This window comes from Cimex lectularius, unplaced genomic scaffold (genome assembly GCF_000648675.2).
Source record: "Cimex lectularius strain Harlan isolate CLEC.00 unplaced genomic scaffold, Clec_2.1 scaffold270, whole genome shotgun sequence".
In the NCBI taxonomy this organism is placed as follows: Eukaryota; Metazoa; Arthropoda; class Insecta; order Hemiptera; family Cimicidae; genus Cimex; species Cimex lectularius.
In genome coordinates, this window is record NW_019392790.1 from 187,764 (window position 1) to 212,741 (window position 24,978).

Consider the following 24,978-nt stretch of genomic DNA (forward strand, 5'->3'; position numbering starts at 1 on the left):
AAAAAAAAAAAAGTATGGAATTATATGGAATCCCTGACATTTCAGGGATTGTCAGTGACACAAGACCTGACCATGGCATAGGTCTCTGGGCATTCGGGACATAGAGGCAATGAGAAAGTTGTCCAAAAAAAGGAGCCAATGTGTATTCTCTAAGTCCCGAACAGAGTAAAAAAGGATACATCCAAAAATGGATCCTTAATGAGTCCACAACCTGTTGGAACAATACCCAAGGCACGAGGCACGCGAAGAGATTCATGGAAGGGCCATCTGTAAATATTACAAAGGAACTACTTGAGGGTAGCCCCAACAGAACTAGGATGTGTTGGACTCCTTACAGGGCACTGCCGCCTAAGAAGGCACATGCACCGGATAGGATTACTCGCAGAAGAAACACCGTGCGGATACTGACATGAAGAAGAAGAGGCGGCAGAACACGTTTTATGTTTCTGAGAGTCTATTTAGGTGTAGATTTTTGCAACCAGGAGAGGAAAAACCGTAAACAAGATTCTACACTAAGGAGCCGCAGTCAAGGCTATAGAGGTTGATTAACAACCTGAAGCTAGCCAGTGATTTATAAAACTAAAAGAGAACAATAGATGTTCAGGTCGATGTGCAGAAGGCCTTGTGGCCACCTCTTTTATTTCTATCCTATCGCACTGTGAACACCTACAAGAATTAAAAATTATTAATAGTCTATGTTATAGTAAGTAATTGGACAAAAATCAACAGATATACCGAAGAGGATATACTCCTTTAAGACTCGACGAAGGCGTTTTCTTTCCAGTTAAGCTACATGGATAGTAACAATGAGGTTGTTAGGGAAGAAGACAAGGAACGAGGAAAAGATGGGTTTAGTAGCAGGAGGGAGATGTCCAAACACAGAGTGAGGTAATCATTATTCATTCATGGCGAAATGCTGAAGACCGTTTGACAGATCGAGACCAAAGAGGATAGGTAGATGAACAAAACCAAATGTCAGATTTGTCCGCCTAGTCTCGCTGTTTTCCTTTGTCAGACCTGATTAGCCAGGAAATAAGACAAGATTTGCCTATTCTCGCAAATCTTTGCAAAATTTTGCTCGGTCAGACCTGGTTGATCAGCATATAACCAGAGGTCAGCCTTGCGTTGCTCTTTTCCTCTGTCAGACCTGGTCGGTTGGGAAATATTCAGAGGTGCGCCCATTCTCGCTGTTTTGCTCTGTCAGACCTGGTTGATCAGCATTTAACCAGAGGTCAGCCTTGCGTCGCTCTTTTCCTCTGTCAGATCGGGTCGGTCGGGAAATAATCAGAGGTCCGCCCATTCTCGCTGTTCTGCTCTGTCAGATCTGGTTCCTGGTTGTTCAGGAAATAACCAGAGGTCCGCCTCGTCTAGCTGTTTTACTCTATCAGACCTGGTTGGTCTGGGTATAAGGAGAAATCTACCCATCCTCGCTGTTTTACTCTGTCAGAGCTGATTAGTCAAGAAACACCAGAGGGAGTCTGACACAACTACTGATGATGGCAAAAAGTCTTAACGTGTCCGACAGATTAACCCAACAAAGGATAGGCAGACCAAAACAATCGGTAACGTCCAAATTAAATAATTCTGTCTTCTACACCTGAATTATTTTCGTAAATGGGCCGGCCTGTATATTTGTCGTGGAACGTACCCGGTTGTTTTAATTTCGAAAAAAAAAATAATAATAATAAGCTGACGCCTAGGATTAAATTGAAAAAAGGGAAATGCGCGTTTCCCCGTCTCTCGACCACCCGACAATCGAAGACAAGACTGGGCTTCGGCGTTGGGCCAAATCTCGATTCTCGGGCCCGTTTGATCGCCCCATCGGCTCTTTTCGTCGATTTCCTCGTGTTTTAATTAAATTTCTCTAATTCCGTTTAAGAGGTCAGTTTTCAATGCGTTGGGAATATCTGCATTTTTTCTCGGTCCATTTGTAACGTTTTAAGTCATATTAATGGGAACCTCATGGCTAATTCTCCTTCATTGTTGGACGATGAGAACATAACAATTAAAACAAAATCAATCGAAAAAACTATTTTGCCTTTAGTGCAGCAGGTATAAGTTTTTGTTTTTGTCTTGTTTTGTTCGTAAAACCACTGACCCTTTTGTCTTTTTAATTATAATCTTTTATTTTGTGTTGAATTAATAATAACCGTAGGGGTTTTTGTTTATTCTAAGCGTTCGTAACAAAACTAACGTTTTCCTACTTGACATATGTAAAACCTTGTTTATTTCGCTTTAACACCAAAGTATCAACATTGCCTCTAGCTAGTTTTGATCCAAAAACCAAATTGTTTTTGTTTACTCGGAATTGAGGTTGGTTACCTTCTGGTTGGTTGGTTAACCATCGCTTAGGCACGTACGTGCTGCTTTCTCCCCCAGAGCGCCTACACTCAAAACTCCTACCATCTTTATCAATGTATTGATTAGTCTTAAAGGGCATGCCTATTCCAGTATAAGTACGGAACTCGACTCAAACTTTTTCTCTTATTTGCCGATGTATGTGAGAGAGACAAATAAACACGTGCACTTCTCTGTCGACTGGGAAAGTTGTTAAAAAAATAATAATAAAAACGTTTCCTGATGATGAATCAAATAGAAATTGAATCGGCATAGTCTATCGGTGATTATATATAAAAATGTCAACACTCACTGATAAACAGGTAGGTAGACGTTGCCTATTTTAAGTAGTGAACAAGTTATGACAATTTACTTTTGATTTACACCAAGTTCAGACTTTCATAGAGTCAAAATTGTGAGAATTTGCTCAACTTTTCCATTTAGATATTCAGGCTGTTCGTGACAATTCCATTATAAACGACAATTTATTTTGTACTAGGCATTGCCTTAAAAAAAATCCTAGTTTCAAGTTTGTCCATTTTTTTGGAAGGAAATTCCAGATTTCATGCTAGAAGTTTGAAAATAAAACATCACATTTGTCTCCTGTCAGTTTGATCTCAACGGAAAATAAGACATTCAAAAGTTCTCATGCACTTAGAAAAAAGCGAGGTTTATGCCATGAAGGGTCCAAGAATGAAAGTTTCACTCCTTACTCAAATTTTCAATAGATTCTTTAAAATCTCCATTGCAGAAGGCTGATCTTGACTAATCAGAAAAAAATTATATAACGAGATTTTCTATTTATTATCCCAAATTTTGTGTCTACTTCCTTTTTATATTTCTTAGCCCGGAGCCTGTAAGAGGCTTCAATTTAAACGAATTTTATCAATTTGGACCAGAAGACAGATATTGATTTAAAAGAAACAAGACTTTTTCCTGAACTTTCTAACTTGCTGATTTCAGCCAGTAGAAGAATCTTGCAATATCGACAGGCCTGGTATGAAATTGTAAAAATCCATGGGAAGGTATGGTGCTTGGAGTTGAAATTTGAGCACACTTATGACTTCTGTTCAAAGGTCTATAGGCTCAGAGCCTGTACCAGTTGTCAGATTAAACTAATTAAATCAAATTGTGCCTGAAGACGAAGAGATGTAGATTTGAAAGAAGCAAGTCATTCTGTCTTGCCTAGACTGTCTAACATGCTGCTTTCTCCCAGCATAAGCAATCTTAGAATTTCAACAGGGCATTAAAGGCACAGGTGCATTATTTTCAACTGCAAATATTTTGTGAAGTGTGGGGTTCAGCCAAACATTTCAATAACCTTTGCAAACTACCCAATATTTAATTCTGAGACAAATGCTTGGTGCTCCATTTTAATTGTCCATCAAAGGTATCCTTACAGATCTAAATATTCCTTTTGAGCAAGATGTAATCCACACCCGTTACCACACGTTTGATAAAACCCTTCCAACCTTCATAAATCATCAAACCCAGAAGCTCTTATCCTGGCCCTGCAGTCAGTAAAAATGAATGGCAGGCATACCTTAACGGTTGAAGAAACAACAAAAGCTCTGTTGAAAAGCTGTTTTAAGATGTCAGAAATTAACAACACTCAACACTAATTGAAAATTCCAACAATCAAAACTGTATAAAAAGGTATTGTGATAGACAACTTGTCAATGTTTATGACTGCTGATCAGTTGTAGTCCTAATAAATTGGGTCAGAAGGCAAGACAGACGCAGATTCAAAGGAAACGAGACTGTTTTGCCTAGACTAATTTGCTGCTTTAACCAAGCAGAAAAGTCTTAAAATATCGACAGGGCTGGTACCTGCGTTTTAAATGAATCCTAACAAATTGGGTAAGAAGACAGACAGATGCAGTCTAAAAAGAAACAAAACTATTTTGCCTGGAATCTTGCTCTTTCCACCCAGTAGAAACAGCCCTACAGTATTGATAGGCCTGATATCAAATTTATTCTGATCTGTAGAAAAATGTGCTGAATCGACCAACTACAGGTGTGGAAGAGTAAGAAATTGCCACAGGTTCATTGTTTTCAACTGCAAAGTAAAGCCCCATAGTAGTTCCAATTATTAAGGTATGCTAATGGAGTTGTGCACACTTATTGTTGATCCAGGATTTGTGGACCCAGAGCCTTTACTAGACGTCACTTTAAACTAATCCTGATCTGACATTGGGTCAGAAGACAGACAGATACATATTTAAAAGAAACGTGATTATTTTGCTTAGGCTGTCTCACTTGCTGCTTCCATCCAGTAGAAAAAGCTTAGAATATCGACAGGGCCGGAATGAAAGTCAGGTTTCAACTGCAAAGTCCAAAAATCAAAACTAAATAGAAAAGTATGGTGCCTGAAATGGCAATTTGAGAACAAATATGACTGCTGCTACAGGGTTTCTAAGCCCAGATTGCCACAGGTTCATTATTTCCAACTGAAAAGTACAAAACAACATAGTACTTGCATTACTAGAGTATGATCCTGGAGTTTTAATCACACTTATAACTGCTGATCCAGAATCTGTAGGCCCAGAGCCTTTAGTAGGTGTCACTTTAAACTAATCATAAGAAATTGGGTCAGAATACATACAGATGCAGATATAAAACAAACCAGATTTATAGTAGATGTCTTAGAATACTGACAGGGCTGGTATGAAAAACCAGTGCCGTCTGTAGAAACATATGCTCAATAAACTGTAGAAACAAAAGGCCACAGGCACATTAATTTCAATTGCAATTGGTACTATGTATGTACTATGAAATTTTGAGTAGGGTATTATCCTTCAGCGGCATTGTGATGACAAAATATATAAACTTTCAATACAAAATACCTTACTCAACGGAATTGTTCCAATCACCCCCAATAAACTTTTATGTTGTAACGCTTAAATTTGGCTATCATTGTTCTCATATCCTCAGACCATTAGTACAATCAGGCCTTAATTTCATCAAACAAAGTCCTTTAATGGTCTATTGTCGAGTAAATCTTCTTAAACGTACTTATTAGAAATCAAAAGAGAATTGCTTCTGTAAATACTAATTGCTTTTTGTAAGAGGCTTTCTATATGGTATTGCTTTTGAAATTACCAGTCTTAGAACGAATTCAACCTTCACAAGAGTTGATTTTCACTAGCTTCCACATTTGGCCTGATTACTAATATAATAATGGTCAATTTTTAATTGTTTCTGGGCGCTTTTTTGTTCAATGATTGATGAGTTATTTCTTTAGTGTTCCATACAATTTCAAGTTCGTTAATCACTAATGTCGAGGATTGTTCCGCTGTTCTTTTTATTCTTTTGCCACATCCATGCGATTAGTCCAGAATTTTTGCTATATGTCTTTCTCTTTTTTTGGTAAAACTCCAATAAATGCCTTGTCTCACCCTACTTACATCCCAGACTGGCCACTCAAAATGGCGGGTACAAGCCAAAATCATGAGGTAATCAAACTACAAGACTCACCACATATCCTTTCAGGGAAATGGTGAATGATGGAGTGAGTGCGGTGTTCAATCCTTTTTTAAAAAAGATAGTTCCTACTCACAGTAAGTTGTTTTCCAACGATCCAGATTTCGAGCCCTTAGGTCATCGTCAGGTTGAAGGATTTCTACAACCACCATGAATTGCAAAAGTGAACCCGCCAACGCGACGTTCCAATGAGAAGCTGGTTTTTTGGTGAAAAACGGGAATTAGAACACAAGTAAATATTATATTGGTAAATACTGTAAGAAATTAATTATAAATTAGTGATTAAAGATAAAAGATAAAAAATAAGAATAATACCTTCATATTATTAAATTATTACAAAAATAATAAATTTAATTATTTGGACATTTAATATTATTTATGTACATATTTAAAATGGGAGGTAGAACAAAATCTGTTATATTATTAATGCATTTATCACCATGTTAAATTTTACATTTTTTAATTTCAAATTTCTCAAACCAATCTAGTTCTCACACTTTGTTGAAACTATGTAACACTCGTGTATTTAAATTTGAATTGAAATTATGTTTTGTTTCTTTTAGATGGTCCTTAAATTGCGAAAATTTGTTCGATTTAGGCAAGTGTTCTTTTATTCTTGTTTTTGTTTCTCTACTGCTTTGTCCTATATATTTAATATCACAATCATTACCGGTAAACCCCGCTATTTGCCAAGTTGTCAACCTTGTCTTTAGGTTTTGAGATTGATTCATTTATGGTGGGTTGGCTGAGTCCCAAAATATTTCTAGATACCCATTGTTTTTTGCTAAGGACCTAAAATTGTCCATAATGAACAACCTAATAGAAATAGATGTATATAGAAAACCCACAACTACACACACTATGATACCAGCGGATTCTTCTCACCCATGGTCCCAAAAGGCTGCTGGTTTCATTTGGCTCATAGACCCGTATGTTAAAACTTCCATTAACACCTGCTAACTATAGAAAAGAATTATAAACTATTAAAACCTTAGCAAAAAAACAATGGGTATCTAGCAATATTTATTGATAGGTTGCTAGTTAAAAGAATAAAAAAATTAACTTTAAAAGAATCAACAATAGGTCTCAGCCACAACAAAACAACTTACTGTGAGTACCGCACTCACTCCATCAATCACCATTTCCTTGAAAGGATAGATGGTGAGTCTTGTAGTTTGATTACCTCATGATTTTGGCTTGTACCCGCCATTTTGAGTGGCCAGTCAGGGATGTAAGAAGGGTGAGACAAGGCATTTATTGGAGTTTTACCAAAAAAAGAGAAAGACATGTAGCGAAAATTCTGGACTAATCGCATGGATGTGGCAAAAGAATAAAAAGAACAGCAGAACAATCCTTGACATCAGTGATTAATGAACTTGAAATGGTATGGAACACTAAAGAAATAACTCACCAATCATTGAACAAAAAAGCGCCCAGAAACAATTAAAAATTGACCATTAGCATATTAGAAATCAGACCAAATGTGGAAGATAGTGAAAATCAACTCTTGTGAAGGTCGAATTGGTTCTAAGACTGGTAATTTCTTTTTTAAAAAAGGATTATCCTTTCAGGGTCCAGTCAGTTTTTATCTTCTATTATTCCTTTAGTTATGGCCTCTGAAAACTCGAAGTTTTATAAATTGAAATCTGACCTTTTAATTTTTAAATCCTTTTTTGTTCTTGACCTTTTCTTGTCTGGCCAACAAAACCAAAATTTAAAAAATAGAATTCTTGTTGTATATCTTTTGTATAATCGTTCACCTTAGATGTTCTCTCTGTCAGATGCGTTTCATAATTTTGCCATCGTCACTCTTTGGTCAGAGTTGTAAGCAGAGTGAGGACAAGATTTGCTCGTTTTTCAAATTTATCTGCAGGAAAAATTCAAATTAATGAAAGGTGTCTATGCTTGCCTCGACCTACATACATCCCCGACTGGCCACGTAAACTGGCAAAATGATGAAATGCGTCTAACCGACAAAACCAGTGAGTGCAGACCATCATCAGAGGCGATCAAACTACAAGATCTCACCACCTAATTCCTTCACGGTCCAGATAGTTTTTTTAAGTTCTTTTCTTGTCTGGCCAATACAACCAGTATTTAAAAAAAATCTTAAAAAGAAAAATTGTATTCTCACTGAATATCTTCCTTTTTGATTATTAGCCTTAGATCATACTTGTTTCCCTTTTTGATCATTCATTCTGTCAGATGTGTTTCATAATTTTGCAATCTTCATTCTTTGGTCAGGTTGAGATATGATCGTTAGGTGGCCACAGGAAAAATTCAAATAAATTAAAGGAGTCAGTGTCTTGCCCCACATTACTTGTTGTTGTGTTTGTTTTTTGTTCTGAATTTTCTTGCTGGCTTATATTTTTTCATAATTAAGTCATTTGAGCTTTTCCATTAGCCGATGGGAAATTAAAATCGGCTTTTATGAACCCTGAAATGTCATAGATTTAACAAAAAATTATTTATATAATTTATTCTTATAGTATTCCATTGTAAAGAAGAAAAATATTGAAGAAGTACTGATGATAAAATAAAAGTACTCGGTATCGAAGATAAGCATCTTTTATCTTGGTTGTCAGGACATTACTTAAATACAAATTGTCGAGACACAATCGTACCTTCATCAATCTTCTATTTGATTTACTGTTCTACAACATGCACATCCGTTTCTATTCTCTCTAACCTCAATTCACAAAGGAAAACCCATCTGTTGTTTTGTATATTGAAAAATTCTCTTAAACAAAACAACAAATACAAATTGAAATAGGTCCTATTATATAGGCATGCTTAAAAACGTTGAAGTTTGAATTTATTCCGAATAAATTCACCACTTGGCATTTACATGTAAAAAGTATCTTTTTAAAACTCGATTATTATCTTAAAAAATCCAAAAAGAATTTTTTTATTACACTAGCTCGTCTTTCATCAATTTTACAATAATCCGCAGTATTTAACTTGATTTAAGCCTTTTGATCCTGCTCTATTCTCAATTTGAAGTGAGCCACTACTTTTAAATGCGGTAGCTCTTCATGGAATTGCCTAAACTTAGTGTAGATTACCTCACCCTGATGGCCAAGTTGTAGTTTAGAATTTTGGATGAACCTTGGTAATTTGATCCTTACCGATCAACTTGGTTTGCCTATCATCACTTGGTTGGTCTGTCAGATGTGTTTTAGCATATCACTGTCTTTAGGGTGTCTGCTATTCATCACCCTGCAGACTACCAGAAGAAACCTCTACCCATTGATTATAATAGAATTGGCCTAACTACTTGCACAGGTATCTTTGGCTTTAGACCCAATTTTCTTTTTTAGCATAGGGGATAACATAGCAAGCCTGGTGTAAGTTTGATTTTTGCTGATGTGGAGATTCCACGTTAGCCAATATTTAACTCCTTGGTCTTTTGGGTTCCACAGAATATCTGCTTTACACGTACGTAGTCGTTCAGGTTTTTTCAGAAGTTCAAACCTTCAGACTGGTTGAAAAGCTGTTATGCTTTCAGAATGGCAGCCTTTTTGTTATGTAGAAAGGACCTAAGTATGTTGTATAAGTTCTGCAAGAGGTTGACCTTCTTTAATTTTTACACTCCACTGAGCCATGCTTCCTTGAAGGCTTGTGCCAGGTTGTTTATGCTTCGAGTTATTTCTTGTTGATGTGAGGTTCCAGGCCAATCTGCAGACAAGGTAAATTTGGGTCTGTCATTCTCTTGAGAGTAAATATTTTAGCTACTCAAATACATATCCATCATCCCGAGATCATCTTGTACTCTTGATGTTTTTATCTGCAAATATAGTTGTGTCATCTGTATATGCAGCATTTAACGGAGGGAGGGTCGTTGGGGGTTGAATCTGTGCGGTGTGTTAACTGTTACCATTCAGAGTGGATGTCTTTTTGTCATGTAGAAAAGACCTATATGGTAAAGTAATGCTTGGAAGCGAGGGTTTTGTATTCCACAAGTCCTGCAGCCTTCTCTTAATAAATAGTACTTCATTGACTGCCATTGCTTCTTTTTCTCGTAACTTCTTGGATCCTAGGTTATCCTTCACCCATTATAATCAAATTCGAAGTTATTATTGGTGGAAGTTTCTTCCTCTTCATTGCATAGCCTAGAAATGGGGTCCTCATTGAATGTATGAAAAATTTGAAGGTGTTTTCTCAGAACACCAGTGCCAGTGAACATAACAACTACCAGTGAATTGAACCCTGTCAAACTGTAGCAATATGTGCCGATTTTAGTGAGGGCTCTTTAACCATGAGTTTACTGTGTCTCACTTCTGAAGTTTTTATTCTTCTTTTGTTTCTTGTGGTCCCATTCTGAGATGAATCAATACTGCGAGAAGTTGACCATCTTTTTATCATGTCTGATGTGCCAGGTCCAGGAAGGCTTATATTATATTATAGTTGTATGTTGTTTGGTTTTAAATCCTTGCACTATTTTTCAGCTGGTAGATTTGGCGAGTAAAAAATGATTAAAATAATATAGAAAAGCTCATTGGTTTGTGTGAATTTGCGCGGCTTGAAAGATTTAAGTTTCTTGGTAGTTTTTGATCATTTTGGTCTGCCTCCCTTCACATCTTCATTTGATGCTGTAACGATAAAACCTACATGTTCATTGGCCCATTTAAGGAAAAAAATTCACATTTTAAGATTTAATACTTGTATTAGAAAACTGAAAATTTTCTTTTTCAGATATCAAATTTGGTATCACACAGGGAGCGCAGTATTTGTTCTGAACGCTCTTTGCGAGTCATAGCCAGAGTGGGCCAAGGTGTAAATGTTGCTGTTGACAGATTCGTGACAGTTGGAGAAAGTATTGCGAGCGACATCCCTGAACTGAGAGATGACATGTTCAGAGCATGCAACGATGCAAGAGCAGCAGGTATGTTTAAAAATTTTCCCACACAGCAGAAAAGTCTAATAATGAGTGTAATAAGTTTAATAAATTATAAATTTTCCAAGCTTTTTTCTTTCAAGCCTCATCTTCCTGGCATGCCTTGAAAATTTCAATTTTTTTTGCATTAGGCAGCGCCATAGAAAAGCTGTGCGAATCGGCAGGAGAAGACTGCATGCGTGACAGGGCGGCAGTGGCTCGCGCGGCAAAATCATTACTGGCTTCTGTAACCAGGGTGTTATTGCTTGCTGATGTTGTCGTAGTCAAACAATTGCTTCTTGCCAAAGATAAGGTAGATGAAATTATAGTTTTTATTTTTCAATTATTATAATTTTGAGTGTATATTGAACAGAATTGATGTCTGGTCTGCCTATCCTCGCTGAACTACTTGAGTCAGATAGTTTGGTGTATGTTGGATTTCTTTTTATAATTCTTCGATCGGCTTTATTTATTAGGTAGTCACAGAAAACTTAGCAATGCGCATAAAAATTCACCTAGGTGGCAAATCAATAAAGTAATTGAATTAAACTCTATTTATCTCCGTTAAAAACAAAAGTTCAAATGAACTGCTGACTTTAATATAGAAAGGACTCCTAATCGCCCCTTAACACGATTAAAAAAAAATATTTAAAAAATAATAATAAAAACATGCTAGAAAGGCATGGACAAATTGACTTGACTATTGGGCAGAAAGATTATAGAAAAGGAGCCAACTAAAAATGGCATTAAGCCAAACATGTCAGTATTACACAAGACCAATAGCGAGAATAGGTAGAAGAGAAATATAATTTTTTCTGTATTTTCAATAGAGATTTTGAATTATTCAACGCTTTAAACCGTTCTAATTATGGCGTGTAATAAATTCAATATCTAATAAACTTGCTCTGGGTCACTGATACACCACTCGCAGGGTTTCGATTATACTCAAGTATGTTTCAACTTGGCGCCGTCTTCACAGAAGGAAGACAATCACAGTTCGTCACTGAAGATGGCGTAAAGCTGAAATGTCTTTGAGTAATATCAAAAAACGTCAATTAGATGGTTCAACACATATTCATCTATTCACTGACCAACACCCATTATGTACATTCATATAACTTTATTTTGTAGTAGTAGAATAGATATAAATTTTTCCCTCAAATTAACTGTTTTTCACCCTAAATTAATTGTTTTTAATTTCAGATTACTTTTTTTACTTCAAATTAATTTTTTTAACCTCAAATTAACCCATTTTTGTTTCAAATTAAACCTTTCTTTAAAAAAATATTGTGATAAAAAAAATTATACAGGACTTTGCTTATATTTCATACCGTCCAAGTTTCTTTTAATGCTTTAAAGAAAGGAAGGTTTGAAGTTAAAAAGGGTTAATTTGAAGTTAAAAAGGAGAATTTAAAGTTTTAAAGGAGTAATTTAAAAGGGTTCATTTAAAGTTAAAAAAGTTAATTCATACAAGGTGAAACATAATTTCTTGTGATAGGTCATAAGAAGCCTTGGTAGACTAGAAGGAGTTTCCAATTTTACCGAATTTGTCAAAGCGTTTTCCCAGTTTGGCCAAGAAATGGTCGAACTCGCTCACTTGACAGGAGATAGACAAAACGATATGAAGGACGAACGAAGGCGAGCACAAATGATGGCCGCAAGGCAGGTTTTGGAAAGGTCGACACTATTGCTCCTAACTAGTTCTAAGGTGACGGCAAATTAATTTAACAAATGAGACAACGTTTTAAGAATAAAAAATAATTGTCAACTTGCAGACGTGCTTAAGGCACCCGGATAGTTCGGCGTGCAGGGAGAATAGAGATACAGTCTTCTGCCAAATGAGGCGTGCGATGGACTTGATACATTTTGTCGTAAAAGACGGTGTTTTTGAAGGGGAGATCACAGAAGATTGGGACGCTGGAAAAACCGTGCTGTCTGCTATTAGGCAGTTTGAAAATTTGGTCGAGATGACAAGACTAACATATGTCACAATACAAACGAAGGAATCGCTTTCAAGTGCTATCGACACTATAATCGAGAGGACTCAAGATTTCACAGATTCGGCTTATACTAGTCATGAACACCGTGAAAATATTCTTCTGCTATGTGATAGAGTAAGAATTCAACTAAGCACACTATTAAGAGTTGGTGTAAGTTTGGTAAGTATAATAAAACAAAATAAATAAAAAAAAAAATACTTAACAATTAGCTTACTTTAGGGTTTTTTCTTCTTCTCAGGAGGAAACTGAAGGGTATTCTCCGACTGAAGAATTAGAATGTGCAATTCAAAACTGCCTGTCAGCATCAAAGGACCTACATAATCAATTGATCTGCACGACAAGAGAGCAGACGTTGGATTTACCAAATATTACTAAAAGCGGGGCACAATTAGTGAACTTCATAACCAATTCAGCGTTGGCGTGCGATGAGATTCGAACACAGCACAGCTCGCAATGTTTCTCCCAACACATTGAACATATTGTCGAGGTTTGACATGTTTATATTTAAAACAAAAATTCCTGTTTAATATTTATTTGGTAATTTCAGATGTGCAAATTATTGAGGCATATCGCGTCAACTGAAACGTTACAAGTTTCTGCTCGTTATACTGAAATCAACATACGAATATACGGCCCACAGATTGCACTCGCTGCAACAACTTTAACGCAGCATCCTACAAGCAAGATTGCAAAAGAGAATCTAGAAGGTAACGATCCTTACTCACTATGAACATATAAGGTGACTTAGTGAGATTTATAGGAAAAAAATATTTTCAGAGAGAGTATTTATAAGAAAAATCATATTGACTATTCCGGAATTTTTATAGGGATTTTGATTTTTTGTATAATGCGTTAATGTATGATGCAATAGTGAAGTTCTCTCATCTTTTTGTGTATGTCTTTAACAGATTATAAAAAATTATAATTTATTCTTATTATGAATGATCTGCCTATAAAGATGTGGAATAAAATGTAGGTTGCTGAAAAATGCTTGTCAAAAGATAGTGGTTAAAAAATGCACCTTTATGACCTTTCAATGTTTACATGGCGTCTTTTGGTTTGAAAACGGTCATATAATCCATTGAAGAGTTTTCCTTTAACTTTCTTTTGTATGACCAAAATGACAATCTGTCGTTTTTACCTAAAGTTGATTTTGTATCATCTTGTTCTGCTTAACCCTAATTTTTTTAAAAACCATTAAGGACAACTTACATTGAAAGAGGAGGTGAAGAAACACCATTTTATATATGCAAAGATGTTTTTTTTTTGTTTTTTACTGAATAAAGATGTAGAAATAAATCCCTATGAAGTTTCCGGACCAGCCGTTCTATCATAATTCTTGTAATTCAAATATATAGTGATTGAAAAATGTTTACTTTTCAATATAGCAAAATGGATGGGTCACACCCAGCTTCCAAAGGCCGCTTCCCTTTCTCAATTCTGCAACAGTAGCCGTAGTTAACTGTGAAAACTAAATTTGATTTAAAAAAAAAAATAACGAGTTATTACGACGTTTCACCCTAGTACAGTAAAGATTTAACTCAACAATATCGTTTGTATTGGGTCGCATTCATTACATCAGATTGTGCCTGTGGAATTGTGGAACGTACTAACAATAGAACGGGTGAGTGTTCAGAATTCAGAGCGAACGGCATGGCTGGGCCTTATTCTGCTCATTTTTTCCGTTTAGTAGGTTGCATAAACTTGAAATCGCTTCATTTGCTGTTTTGAGTTTTCAATTTTTGTTTTTTAAATACATATCAGCATAAATATTGTAGGCATATTTTGATATATTATGAATCAAAATTATCGCTGCTCGCTGGCTATTTGGCTGTAGGAAGGCTGAAAAGTAAAATAATGCATTTGGTACACAGACAGTGGAATGTCGTTGAAATTGTGGATATATCAATACTCTGCTGCAAATGTTACGCAGTGATGAAACGAAGAAAATATATACACATAATCACAAAATATTTTTCTTTGTCCACTTTTTATATACTATATGAACAAGTCTCAGATTAGATACATTTCGAATAGAATACAATAAACATTATTTTAATTACTACTTACAAGTAACAGGTTTTTGATGGAGAAACAAACAATATATGAGTTAAGAATTACAAATCACAAAGAGTTTCATGAATAAAACAATTTTTTATTTAATTAAACCCATAGTATTAAGAGCATAAAAATCTCAGCATTTTTAGTATCCCTTGTAACCTAATCTTTAACGTGAATGAAATACTCACCATAAAGTTGCATTCTCATATTTTCTCTACTTAACAGAAAAAAATTGAACCATGGATATGCTACCACTAACCTTACCTTCACAGGAAAAAAAACTGACTCAGAGATATGTAACCTATCCTACTTAACCTAACTATTCCTAAACCTAGTTTCATTCACATAAAAACAGTGAACTATAGATAAGTAACCAAATCCTAACCCAACATGACCATCCCTTCCTAACCCTATCTTCACAGAAAAATAATTAATCATGTAATATATTAACCTAACCATTACTAACCTAAACCCTAACCCTATCTAACCAAACCATTCCAAGCTTTAACTCTAATCCTACTTTCATGAAAAACCATTGAATCCAACATTAGTCCTAACCTAACCATTCCTTATCTTAACCCTACCTTACTAACCATCACCAACCCTACCTTCATGGAAAACCAATGAATTGTGGATATGTAACCAGCCTGTCATAACCCTAACCCATCCTTGCTTAACATAACCTACTCTAACCATTCATAACCTAGACCCCCAACCCTATCTAACTTAACCATTCCAAAAGTTAACCCTAATCCAACCTAATATGAACTTCTTGGTAACGCAAAATCAATGATAAAGTTGGTATGGTAAAATGTGGTATAAAAAATTGTATATCTAGCCCAAAATTTTATCCATATTAATTGAACATTTAACCCATAGAAAGACTTATTTGGTAGCTACTATGATTTTAATAAAGTTAACAAAATTAGACATTAATTTGTCTAAAGTTTAATAATTTTGATTAAATCATTTATTTTTCTTTTTTTTAAATTGTAGTGTCTGTCCTTGGCTAAAAAAAGTTCAAAATTGTCATGGTTGACTCAACTCACAATAATCGTGAAAGCTAATCAATCATATTTATCAGAAAAAGTGGACATACGACATTTTAAAGTTTAGCATGAGCCAGAAACAATTTCTGTAGAAATAAATAGTAATATTTAATTGTCTATTTAATACAATTTATTTTTTTAAATTTTTTTATTTTATTTATTCACTTTTTAAATGAGGATTTGCAACAGCAGAAGTCATATCAACCCTCGGGTGCCAGTGTTTTTGAAAGAAAGCCTATTTGTAAGTATATCAGGTTTGAATCCATCATTCAGCAGCAATGCTGGATTTGAACCCAGGACCTTTAATTTACACTGATGATTGCCATGTCAACGCCTTAACCGTTATGACCCCCCCCCCTATACAATATTTTATCCAGTGTGTACTGGAGGTTTGCCCTTAAAAACTCTTTCACGGCCCTAAAAGATCTAAAGTAGAATTGTCCCTTCTTTATATCCATACTTATACTCTTCACTCTTGGGGTTCCTCTTTGCTTTCCCAAATGGCTGTACTGTTCCACGTAAGTTCCAATGTTTCTGCTGATTCATGACACAGTCGGCAGTTTCTTTTGCAGTTTATCTCTGTTTACTGCTCAATGGAGACATGACCTAGAATATCAAGAAGACTCGGGAAAAAGAATTACAGCAATGTCAGTCAACTTTTTAAGAGAATCTAGGAATAATGCAATAAGTCAGAAGGCTGCAGTGCTTAGGGAATAAAAAAAAAAACCTTGTTTCCTAAAATTCCCTCATCATCATCAACATCCAATTGTTGGGTGTCATGGAGAAGGGATTATTATTGGCCATAACAATACTTTTTTAATATTTTCATTTAAAATGCTCTGAGCTGTTTGTGATTTGACCCACAACTACTAGTTTGGCTAATCACTCGGCAACTGCTGTCCCATTATATTCTTTGGATAGCAACAGTTGTGCTTTACTTTAGAAATTCGTTTTCAAAACAACTTGAATATTGGAAAATAAAGTGGAGAGAACATTTTGGAATTGATGAAAAGGATTTTTTTTAGGAAGCTTTTTTTGTGCATTAACTCTACACCACAGCCACTGATCAAAATATGCCAACTTAATATGTAAAATACTTTGAATTTCTAGGTCTGTTAATTCTAATGTTACTCCTAACAATAGCAGTTTAAAAAAATACACACAAGAAAACAGAAGTTATTAAACAGGTTTTATGTTAACTTTGTAAATAATGACACAAATTAAACAAATCTCTTGCTTTATAGTTGACAGAAAATTAGTAGCATATTAGCGTTTAGTTATTTACCTCATCTGTTATTATTATAACCATTTAATTTTCAACAGTTCTTTTTTGATCAGTTGTTTTTGATGCTTTTGATAACATAAAAATATAAAATCTGCATTTCCGTTTTTATACCAAGCAACCAGAAAAGTCCGTGTTGGTTTAAAGGGTGTAATAATTGTCACAATTAAAATTAGTTTAGAAATATTTTATTTGAGGAAATAATCTTCATTGGCATCTTTCTAACAACTCCAACCAATTACTCGCCCAGTTATGCACTTCATATAGAAGTTTGGTTCCCGGGACTTAAAAAATAAATTCATCTCGTTTTATACTGTTGACGATTATCGAACTCTTGATTGTTCACATGATTATCCATTTCTAAGAAAAGGTGAAAGTCAAAAGGGGCCAGGTCAGGGGGGGTGCTGAGGGTGTGGTAAGACATCCCAACCAAGCTTATTATCACATCCTTTATCATTCTGGCTGTATGAGGTCTTGAATAGCACAGTCCTAGTGAATTTTTTTTTCTGTTTATGAGAGCAGGTGGTTTCTAAACCATAGAGCACAATGCCTGCCATATTCCACCAAACACATAGCCTTTTGTTCGAGTGGAATATTAGGTTTTCATGTTGATGGGACAGGATCATTTGGTGATGGTATGATCTGGTGTAGTACCGGATTCATTTTTTGTTGCATGTGACAAACCAGTCCAAAAGAATGCTTAAACGTTGAAGTTTGTTACCAATGGTCAATTTATAAAGAACATCCAAGTATTTTCAAGCCGTATGCTAGAGAGAATGGTTTTGTTGCTTATGTTGAACCCTCTGGCAAGCTCGTGTTTGACTTGAGTCAAGTTCGATAGCTTTCCTCAATTTGTCATCATTCAAAACAGAATGTCTACCAGACCATGGATCGTCTTCAATCCCTTCCTTATTAGAAGCCAACTTTTTGAACCGATTATGGGCAATTCACTTATTATTTCATCACCAAAAGCAATGCAAATTTTACAAGCCTCGGCTGCCCTTTTTAAGGGGGCTTAACTTAAAGGCCACTTAAATTCATACAATGAGCACGCATGAATTATGGGGTTTGAAGCCATGAGAAAGAAAATATTTTACAATTTACAGTGAACTGTTCTAGATACTTTTTCTTTACAAACTGTCGCATTATCCTATTGGTATTATTACATGATGTAAACACTTAATCCTCTTATGCAAATAGAAATAACAAATGAAAAACCGCACGAACATTTCTGGTTACCTGGTAGTATGTCTTTTATGAAACATTGTATTGTATTAAATATAAAATGCCTGTATATGTTGATTGTAATGTGGACCGACCTGAAGATCGATACACTTAATAAATGCTCATTTTAACTATCATATCGAAAAAAATTTATAATTTTAAAAAGAAAAAAGTTTCACTTCTATCCTTCTTAATAATTATACCATTTTATAGAGGTCTTACTTAAAATCCAGGCATGTAGTTTGACTCAAGCCATATTCATACAACAAAATCTGTATTATTTCACAACTATAATATAAGAATATAATTTGAGAAAAGGCGATTTACAAGTTGTGCTCCGCATTTAGTGAAATAGATAAGATAATTTGTAATTTGATGAATTCTCAAGTTCATGTTAAAATTGATCTGTACCTTCTTTTTTCTTTTTTTTCAAGTGTTCACAGATATGTGGCATTCTTTAATGAGTGATGTTACAACCATCTGTAAAGATATAATGGAAGCAGGGCAAATACCAGAGAAACAGATGTATATGTCCCTTCCTCGGCCTGGTGTAGGTTTTCTTCATATTTTGAGAATTGTTTTTATAGTTTGGCATACACTTATTTGAAAATAAATGTGTGTGCAAAATCTAAAACTTTTCTTTTTTCTTTTGTTTTTAGAAAACTTAGAAGAGTTTCAAACTCTTTTTTCTTAATTTTTATTATTTCATTTCTAATGCACCACATACATTTTTTTCTTTTTACTTTTACAAGAATAGTAAATTTGGCAACTACTTTTAAGCATGGCTTGATTACTTTGTATGCAATTGTTCATTAAAAAAATGTAATGAGCATAAATATCAGGTTGATGCTAAATTATGTGATTTTCAAGATTGCTTACAACATTACAAAATTAAGTTTTAATTTTGCACTATTGTTATTCTATTTTCGTAGTCATTGTCCTAAAATAGCATATTATAAATTGCATGGTTTCTTTTCACTCAATGTACTTATTTTTTAAAACTTAAAATAATTAAAACTAATAGGCATGGACGATGAATTAAGTAAAAATAAAAGCTAAGAAGCATTAAAAAATTGTTTTTATTGGTTTGGTATAATTATTAACAGGTTATTTTCAAAGAGAGACATTTGTTTAATCAAAATTCTATTCTTTTTCCTCTCTTATTTAAAGGTATTAATAATTTTGCTCATGTTTGTATTGGGTGTTAAAGTAAGTACCGTTTTTCCATAATTTGATCTTATCCTTCTCAGGTTTTTTTTTCAATCAATTTTTATTTAGCCATTTAATTAAATTTACCATTAAAAAATTCTAGATTTAATTTATGATTTGATATATTATTTTAGGAAGGGAATTGTATCACAACTGGGGGACATTTATTGATCTTCCTCAAGGCTAAGATATAATGTTGATATTTGTACATTATGTATCGATAATAATGTAAATAGTATTCGGCCCTATGCCTATTGTTACTATTAACAGATCTGCTGTGTTTTAAAAGTTGTCAATTTTTAACATTCAGATATAGAAATAATTTTATTCAACCTCGGGGTTGAGTGATCAAACTCTCGATTTTAAAATTTTTTTATCAATCAGAAAAAATGTGTCGTCAGGTTTTTTCTCAGTTAGAAAAATATCATCATTATGACGATTCAATTTTTTTCAATTTTTATTGCTTTTCATATTTTGTAGAGAGTGAAAAAAGTCCATGGAAAATTCATTTAAAATTCGTGCTTCACACATGAATATTTTATATGCTTCATGTAAAAAACATTGACTCATGGATCTGTAGCCTAATTATTCCTAACCTAACACAACTCATCCCTAATCATTCCTAACCCAACACGTCCCTAACCCTAAATTGATTCTACCTAACCTACTCGTCCCTAATTTAACTCATACTTAACTTGCCTAACCTAGCCTATGATAACTATAACAATTCTACCTAACACTCCTTACCTTACCTGAATCCCACCTAAACTAATTATTTCTGGCCCAACTGGTCCCTAACCTAATCTGTACTTAACTCAATCCTTTTTTAAAAAAAAGATAGTTCCTACTCACAGTAAGTCAATTCAAGGTAGCACTTACTGTTAGTAGGAACTATCTTTTTTTTTTTTTATAGGATCAAATACCGCACTCACTCCATCATTCATCATTTCTGTACTTAACTCTATCAAACCTACCTTTCCCAAACCCTAACTTTAATCATTCCTAATTTAACTCATACCTAACTTAACCATAGCCTAACCCTACCTAATCTTAAGTGCTACCTAACCTAATCCATTTCTAACTCTATATAAACTTACCATTTCAAACCTAACCTGTTTCGATCTTTACCTGATCCCTACCTAACTTACGCATAAATTGTTTATCCAGTCAACCAAAGATTAATTTATATTTTTTAATCAATAAAATACTCATAACAGGCATCTTTCATGAAGTTTATTAAATTTAGATGTTATAAAAGTTACAAAAAAATGTAAAATAACCTGACTTATAATTTTACCGGACCACCACTGTTAATAAGTTTATAATTGTATAAAGTTGTAAGGAGTGTTAATGCCTGTTTTATTTTTTATTGATAACAATTTTGATCGATCAAATCATAAACACACTTTTAAAACATGAATATTCTTACATTCAACTATAAATTTTGTAAATTAAAATATCTTCAGTGTACAACATTCCTTATGTATCAACCTGATAAAATTACCATTCTTTTTGCCTGTTAAATTTGATACAATATATTTTCTTTTTCTTATGATTGCTTTATAAATACTATCGTTGAAGTAACATGACAACTGAAAAGTTCATAGAATTTATAGTAATTAGCATTTTTTATTTTACAAACAATTTTGCTTTAACAACACAATTGTTATATGCTCTATGTTAGTTTTTCTCTTTTTTCTTTACAGAAACATGGAACAACGAGCAAACCTTTAAAAGCGGTGCGCCTGGATGTTGATGTAGGTATACATTATACGTTGGATAAAATGAAAAAAAAAATGTGTAATTAGTACAAATTAATTGTAAATATTGGTCATATTGTGTGAACAGTGTAACGTATGATGTACGAAATTACAGGAACAAGAGAAGATTGCAAAACCTGGTTTGGAAATGAAACTTGCCAGTTCAGAGGTAGACGCAGAAACGGAAAGGTGGCAAGATGCTCCGAATGGAACCATAGACGAAAACAACGATATCGTGAAAAGGGCTAAAAACATGTCACGTATGGCTGTCAGCATGTACCAATTTACAAAAGGAAGTGGTTCCCTCAAAACAACACAAGATTTGTTCACGCAAGCTGAATACTTCGCTGAAGAAGCCAATAGACTGTATAAAATAGTGCGACAGTTTTCCTATCAGGTTGTTCTTTTGTAAAAAAAAAATCCTATTTTCCAAAGTTCTCAAAATAACGATATTTTATTAGGTACCAGCTGGAGCGCATAAAAAGGAATTGTTAGAACAATTGGATCGCGTTCCGACCCATGTTCAGCAGCTGCAGTTTACGGTTAAAAACCCAACTGTCGGTAAAGCGGCCACTTTCACAAAAGTTGACACAGTTATTCATGAAACAAAAAATCTGATGAGTGTCATATCGAAAGTAGTCACTACATGCTTTGTATGCGCCACCAAAGTAAGTGAACTATTTTTTCTATTTACAATTACAATTCAGTTAATTATTCGCCAAATTATCCAATTTATTTCCTAACAAAACCAATTTATACATATGAATGTACAGATTAAAATGCAAAAAGTGATAATTTTAAGTATCACACTTTCTGTCCAACAGACAGTTTTAAACAGACGACTCAAATTTGTTTTTGTGAAATAAAAGTGTCATTAAAAATCCTCATATTTGATAATTGATTTTTCTTTTACAATCTAATTGCTAATCCCTTTGGAAGGGATAAACTTGTGATAAAAAAATGCAATGGAATTTTAAAAAATTGAAATCTGATCAAATTAATATAAATTGAATTGTATTTTGTGACGACAGTGTCAAGCAGTTCCCCAGTTACGAATGCCAATGTATATGCCGTATACTCCGATACCTTTTGATGTAATTGGGAGACCTTTACTACCTTTCTACCGGGCAAGGACATTGCCTCGATAACAGTATATGGTAAACTATTTTTGGAAGTGGGTGTGTTGGTGTGGAATTAAACTAACCCTATAAGTTTGTGTCGACGGACAATTAAAAAAAGATTAGCAATAATAATAAACCGAATATTTTTACTCTTTAACATAAATTTTGAAAATTATCTAACAGTTTCATTTGAGTTGTGGGTAAATCCATTTTTGTCATGGTTAATGTGTCGTGTTATATTACTAATGTTTATTTGCCTAGCTAATGTTGTCATGTTTCAATACTGAATATAAGTGTTATTTTGTTACTTGTATTTATAGATTTGTTTTTAAAAAACATTCACTTGCATTAAATTATACATAATTATGTTTGTCAAAATATGCAAGCTTGCATCTTTAACCGTGCAATATTGAGTGTATTAGGTGTGGAAGGTTTATATATTGAATTCTTTTTTAAAGTGGACAATTTTCTTAATTAAATTGATAACTTGCACATTGAGGCATATTAAATGGGACACCGTGTGTAACTAAACCTGCAAGACTTTAATCCTGCAGAAGTGTTAGTCAGTTTTACAGTATTAGTTTTTTTAAAGTTTTTTTTTTTATTGTCAACTATTCAGTTAAGTAAATGGTTAATTTATGGAATAATTGATGCTATATTAATTGATGGTGGGTGCAAAGGAAATTATCTTGTCTGCAACCAGGTCCTTTCAGGAACACGGAACACTGCACTACAAACTATCATCATTGCCTCAAGAAACTTTCAGCTTGTTGCTAAAGCAATGGAAATTTCACTGGGAAGCGAAGGTAATAGAAGGATTGCAATCTGCAATCTGTGTGATATGAATCCCAAATTGTAGGGGCATCAGTGGCCACAATGGTTTAGGCTTTTTTTTTTTTTTTTTTTTTTTTTTTTTAATAACAGCACTCTGAGGGTTGATATGACCTCTGCAGTTCGAACCCTTGTTAAAAAATAAATAAATAAATAAAAAACAATCCACAATATCTAAGACAACTGGCATAACGCAGTCAAAAATCAAATAGGTCCTGAAGCGAACTTGTTTTCATCTTACACCACCACATATGTAACCTAACCTAAAAATAACCCTTCCTAACTTAACCATTTCTTGCTTAACCTGCCCCTAACCTTAACCAGAACCATACCTAATCTTACCCAAATCATTCCTAACCTAACCTTGTCCCTAACCTTAACCAGGACCATACCTAATCTTACCCAAATCATTCCTAACCTAACCTCGTCCCTAACCTTAACCAGAACCATACCTAATCTTACCCAAATCATTCCTAACCTAACCTCGTCCCTAACCCTACATAACATAGCCATTCCTAACCACATCCCTAACCATTTATTACCTAATCCTATCCATGTGTCCCTCCCCACTTACGCAGAATCAATGATGCAAAAATATTAACTTTAAAAAAACTGTGCATCCAGCAAAAAAAAAAAAAAAAAACAGTAATTGTTTTCTAAATAAATAATTAACTATGAAAAATGTTAATGTAAAAAAACAATATCATGAGGAAGGAAACCCTCAAATACCCATTTCTAGTCCATTTTTGCATATAAATAAATTCTGTCAACAGGTTTGATTTTATATTTACAAACACTGCTTAATGTTACTATTAAAAAAAGGCTTATTTTTATAATTATCAAGATGTACAATTAACTATTTATAAATAAAATAAAAGTTTTTTTTAATTTGTCTCTGTAAAGATCATAGTTACTACTACACTAGTAGTTTTTACATCTAATTTAATGTATAATGAATATTTGTTTCAGTACACGCTAGACTTACAAGGGGTTGGTTGGAATGGTTCTGGTGGTGGAAGTGGTCGAGAAGAGGGAGGCTCACGAGCAGGCGGAGACCAAAGCAAAGGTGGTTCCAGTTCCAGCTCTGATCCAGGCATGTGACAGTTTGGGATGGGCCGAAGGGCCAAAGGCGATCCCAGACGTACCAGAGTATCTTTCCTCCTATTTTAGTTCAATTTTGGCAAAATACAAACAATTTAATTGGAAATTCATTATTTGAAGTTTAAAATTTTCACTCCACTAGATGAATTACTTTGTTTTGCGTAATGTTGAAGACTTAAATAGATGGTTACCATATCTATAAACTGGCCGATTAAATAAAATTTGAAAATATGAAAATTTAATTTTATCGGTCATAGTGGGCCCAGTTCTTCAGACATTTGATTCTTATTATTTTGTTTGTGCTTTTTTTTTTACTTAGTAAGTAATATTAAAATAAAAATAATCTAAGGTAACATTATAATAAATAATTAATTAACGTTTTCCTCAATCATACTGTTGCTTAAAAACAAAACAAAAACTTTAAAAACTTTATTTTAATGCATATTTTCAGTGTTAGTCACTACTTTCAAATTAATTCATTTAGTCATTCTTTTTTATTGATTTATTTTTAAATAAAGAATATCTAAGCTGAATATTTTAGTCTGAAAAACATTTGCTCAATAAAAATTAGGTCTACATTGTTTTGGTCATATTTGATGTACTATTTTTTTTTTCTTTGTATATATATAAGTCATCTTACTCCT

The 24,978-nt window shown here is 33.9% G+C and overlaps 1 protein-coding gene across 8 annotated transcripts; it reads left to right on the forward strand.

The window, feature by feature from the left end:
• Positions 1-1,135: 1,135 nt before the first annotated feature.
• On the forward strand, positions 1,136-24,690 carry LOC106664141 (alpha-catulin). Of its 8 annotated transcripts, XR_002910478.1 has the most exons (14): positions 1,717-2,052; positions 10,516-10,705; positions 10,849-11,009; positions 12,195-12,404; positions 12,472-12,855; positions 12,935-13,183; positions 13,244-13,403; positions 18,747-18,862; positions 21,228-21,278; positions 21,397-21,678; positions 21,743-21,949; positions 22,313-22,438; positions 23,106-23,208; positions 24,203-24,287. XR_002910478.1 is itself a non-coding variant. In XM_014389587.2 (13 exons), exons 1-12 carry the CDS (start codon positions 1,963-1,965, stop codon positions 22,427-22,429), a joined length of 2,217 nt encoding a protein of 738 aa, XP_014245073.1. In that variant the 5' UTR covers positions 1,717-1,962; the 3' UTR covers positions 22,430-22,438; positions 24,203-24,290. The 8 variants fall into 8 exon arrangements, 7 of the variants coding, with proteins under 7 accessions (XP_024083642.1, XP_024083641.1, XP_014245073.1 ...); XM_014389587.2 differs by lacking the exon at positions 23,106-23,208 and having other exon boundaries at positions 24,203-24,290; XM_024227874.1 differs by lacking the exons at positions 1,717-2,052; positions 22,313-22,438; positions 23,106-23,208 and adding an exon at positions 1,136-1,562 and having other exon boundaries at positions 24,203-24,690.
• The last annotated feature ends 288 nt before the right edge of the window (positions 24,691-24,978 follow it).

What these genes read in the sequence shown, in the direction of transcription:
- LOC106664141 (XM_014389585.2), top strand. Translation starts at nt 1,963, where the DNA reads ATGGCTAATTCTCCTTCATTGTTGGACGATGAGAACATAACAATTAAA. An exon ending in ACATTGAACATATTGTCGAG is followed by an intron (nt 13,184 to 13,243) that starts GTTTGACATGTT and finishes TGGTAATTTCAG; the next exon opens with ATGTGCAAATTATTGAGGCA. An exon ending in TGTCCCTTCCTCGGCCTGGT is followed by an intron (nt 18,863 to 21,227) that starts GTAGGTTTTCTT and finishes TTTTCTTTACAG; the next exon opens with AAACATGGAACAACGAGCAA.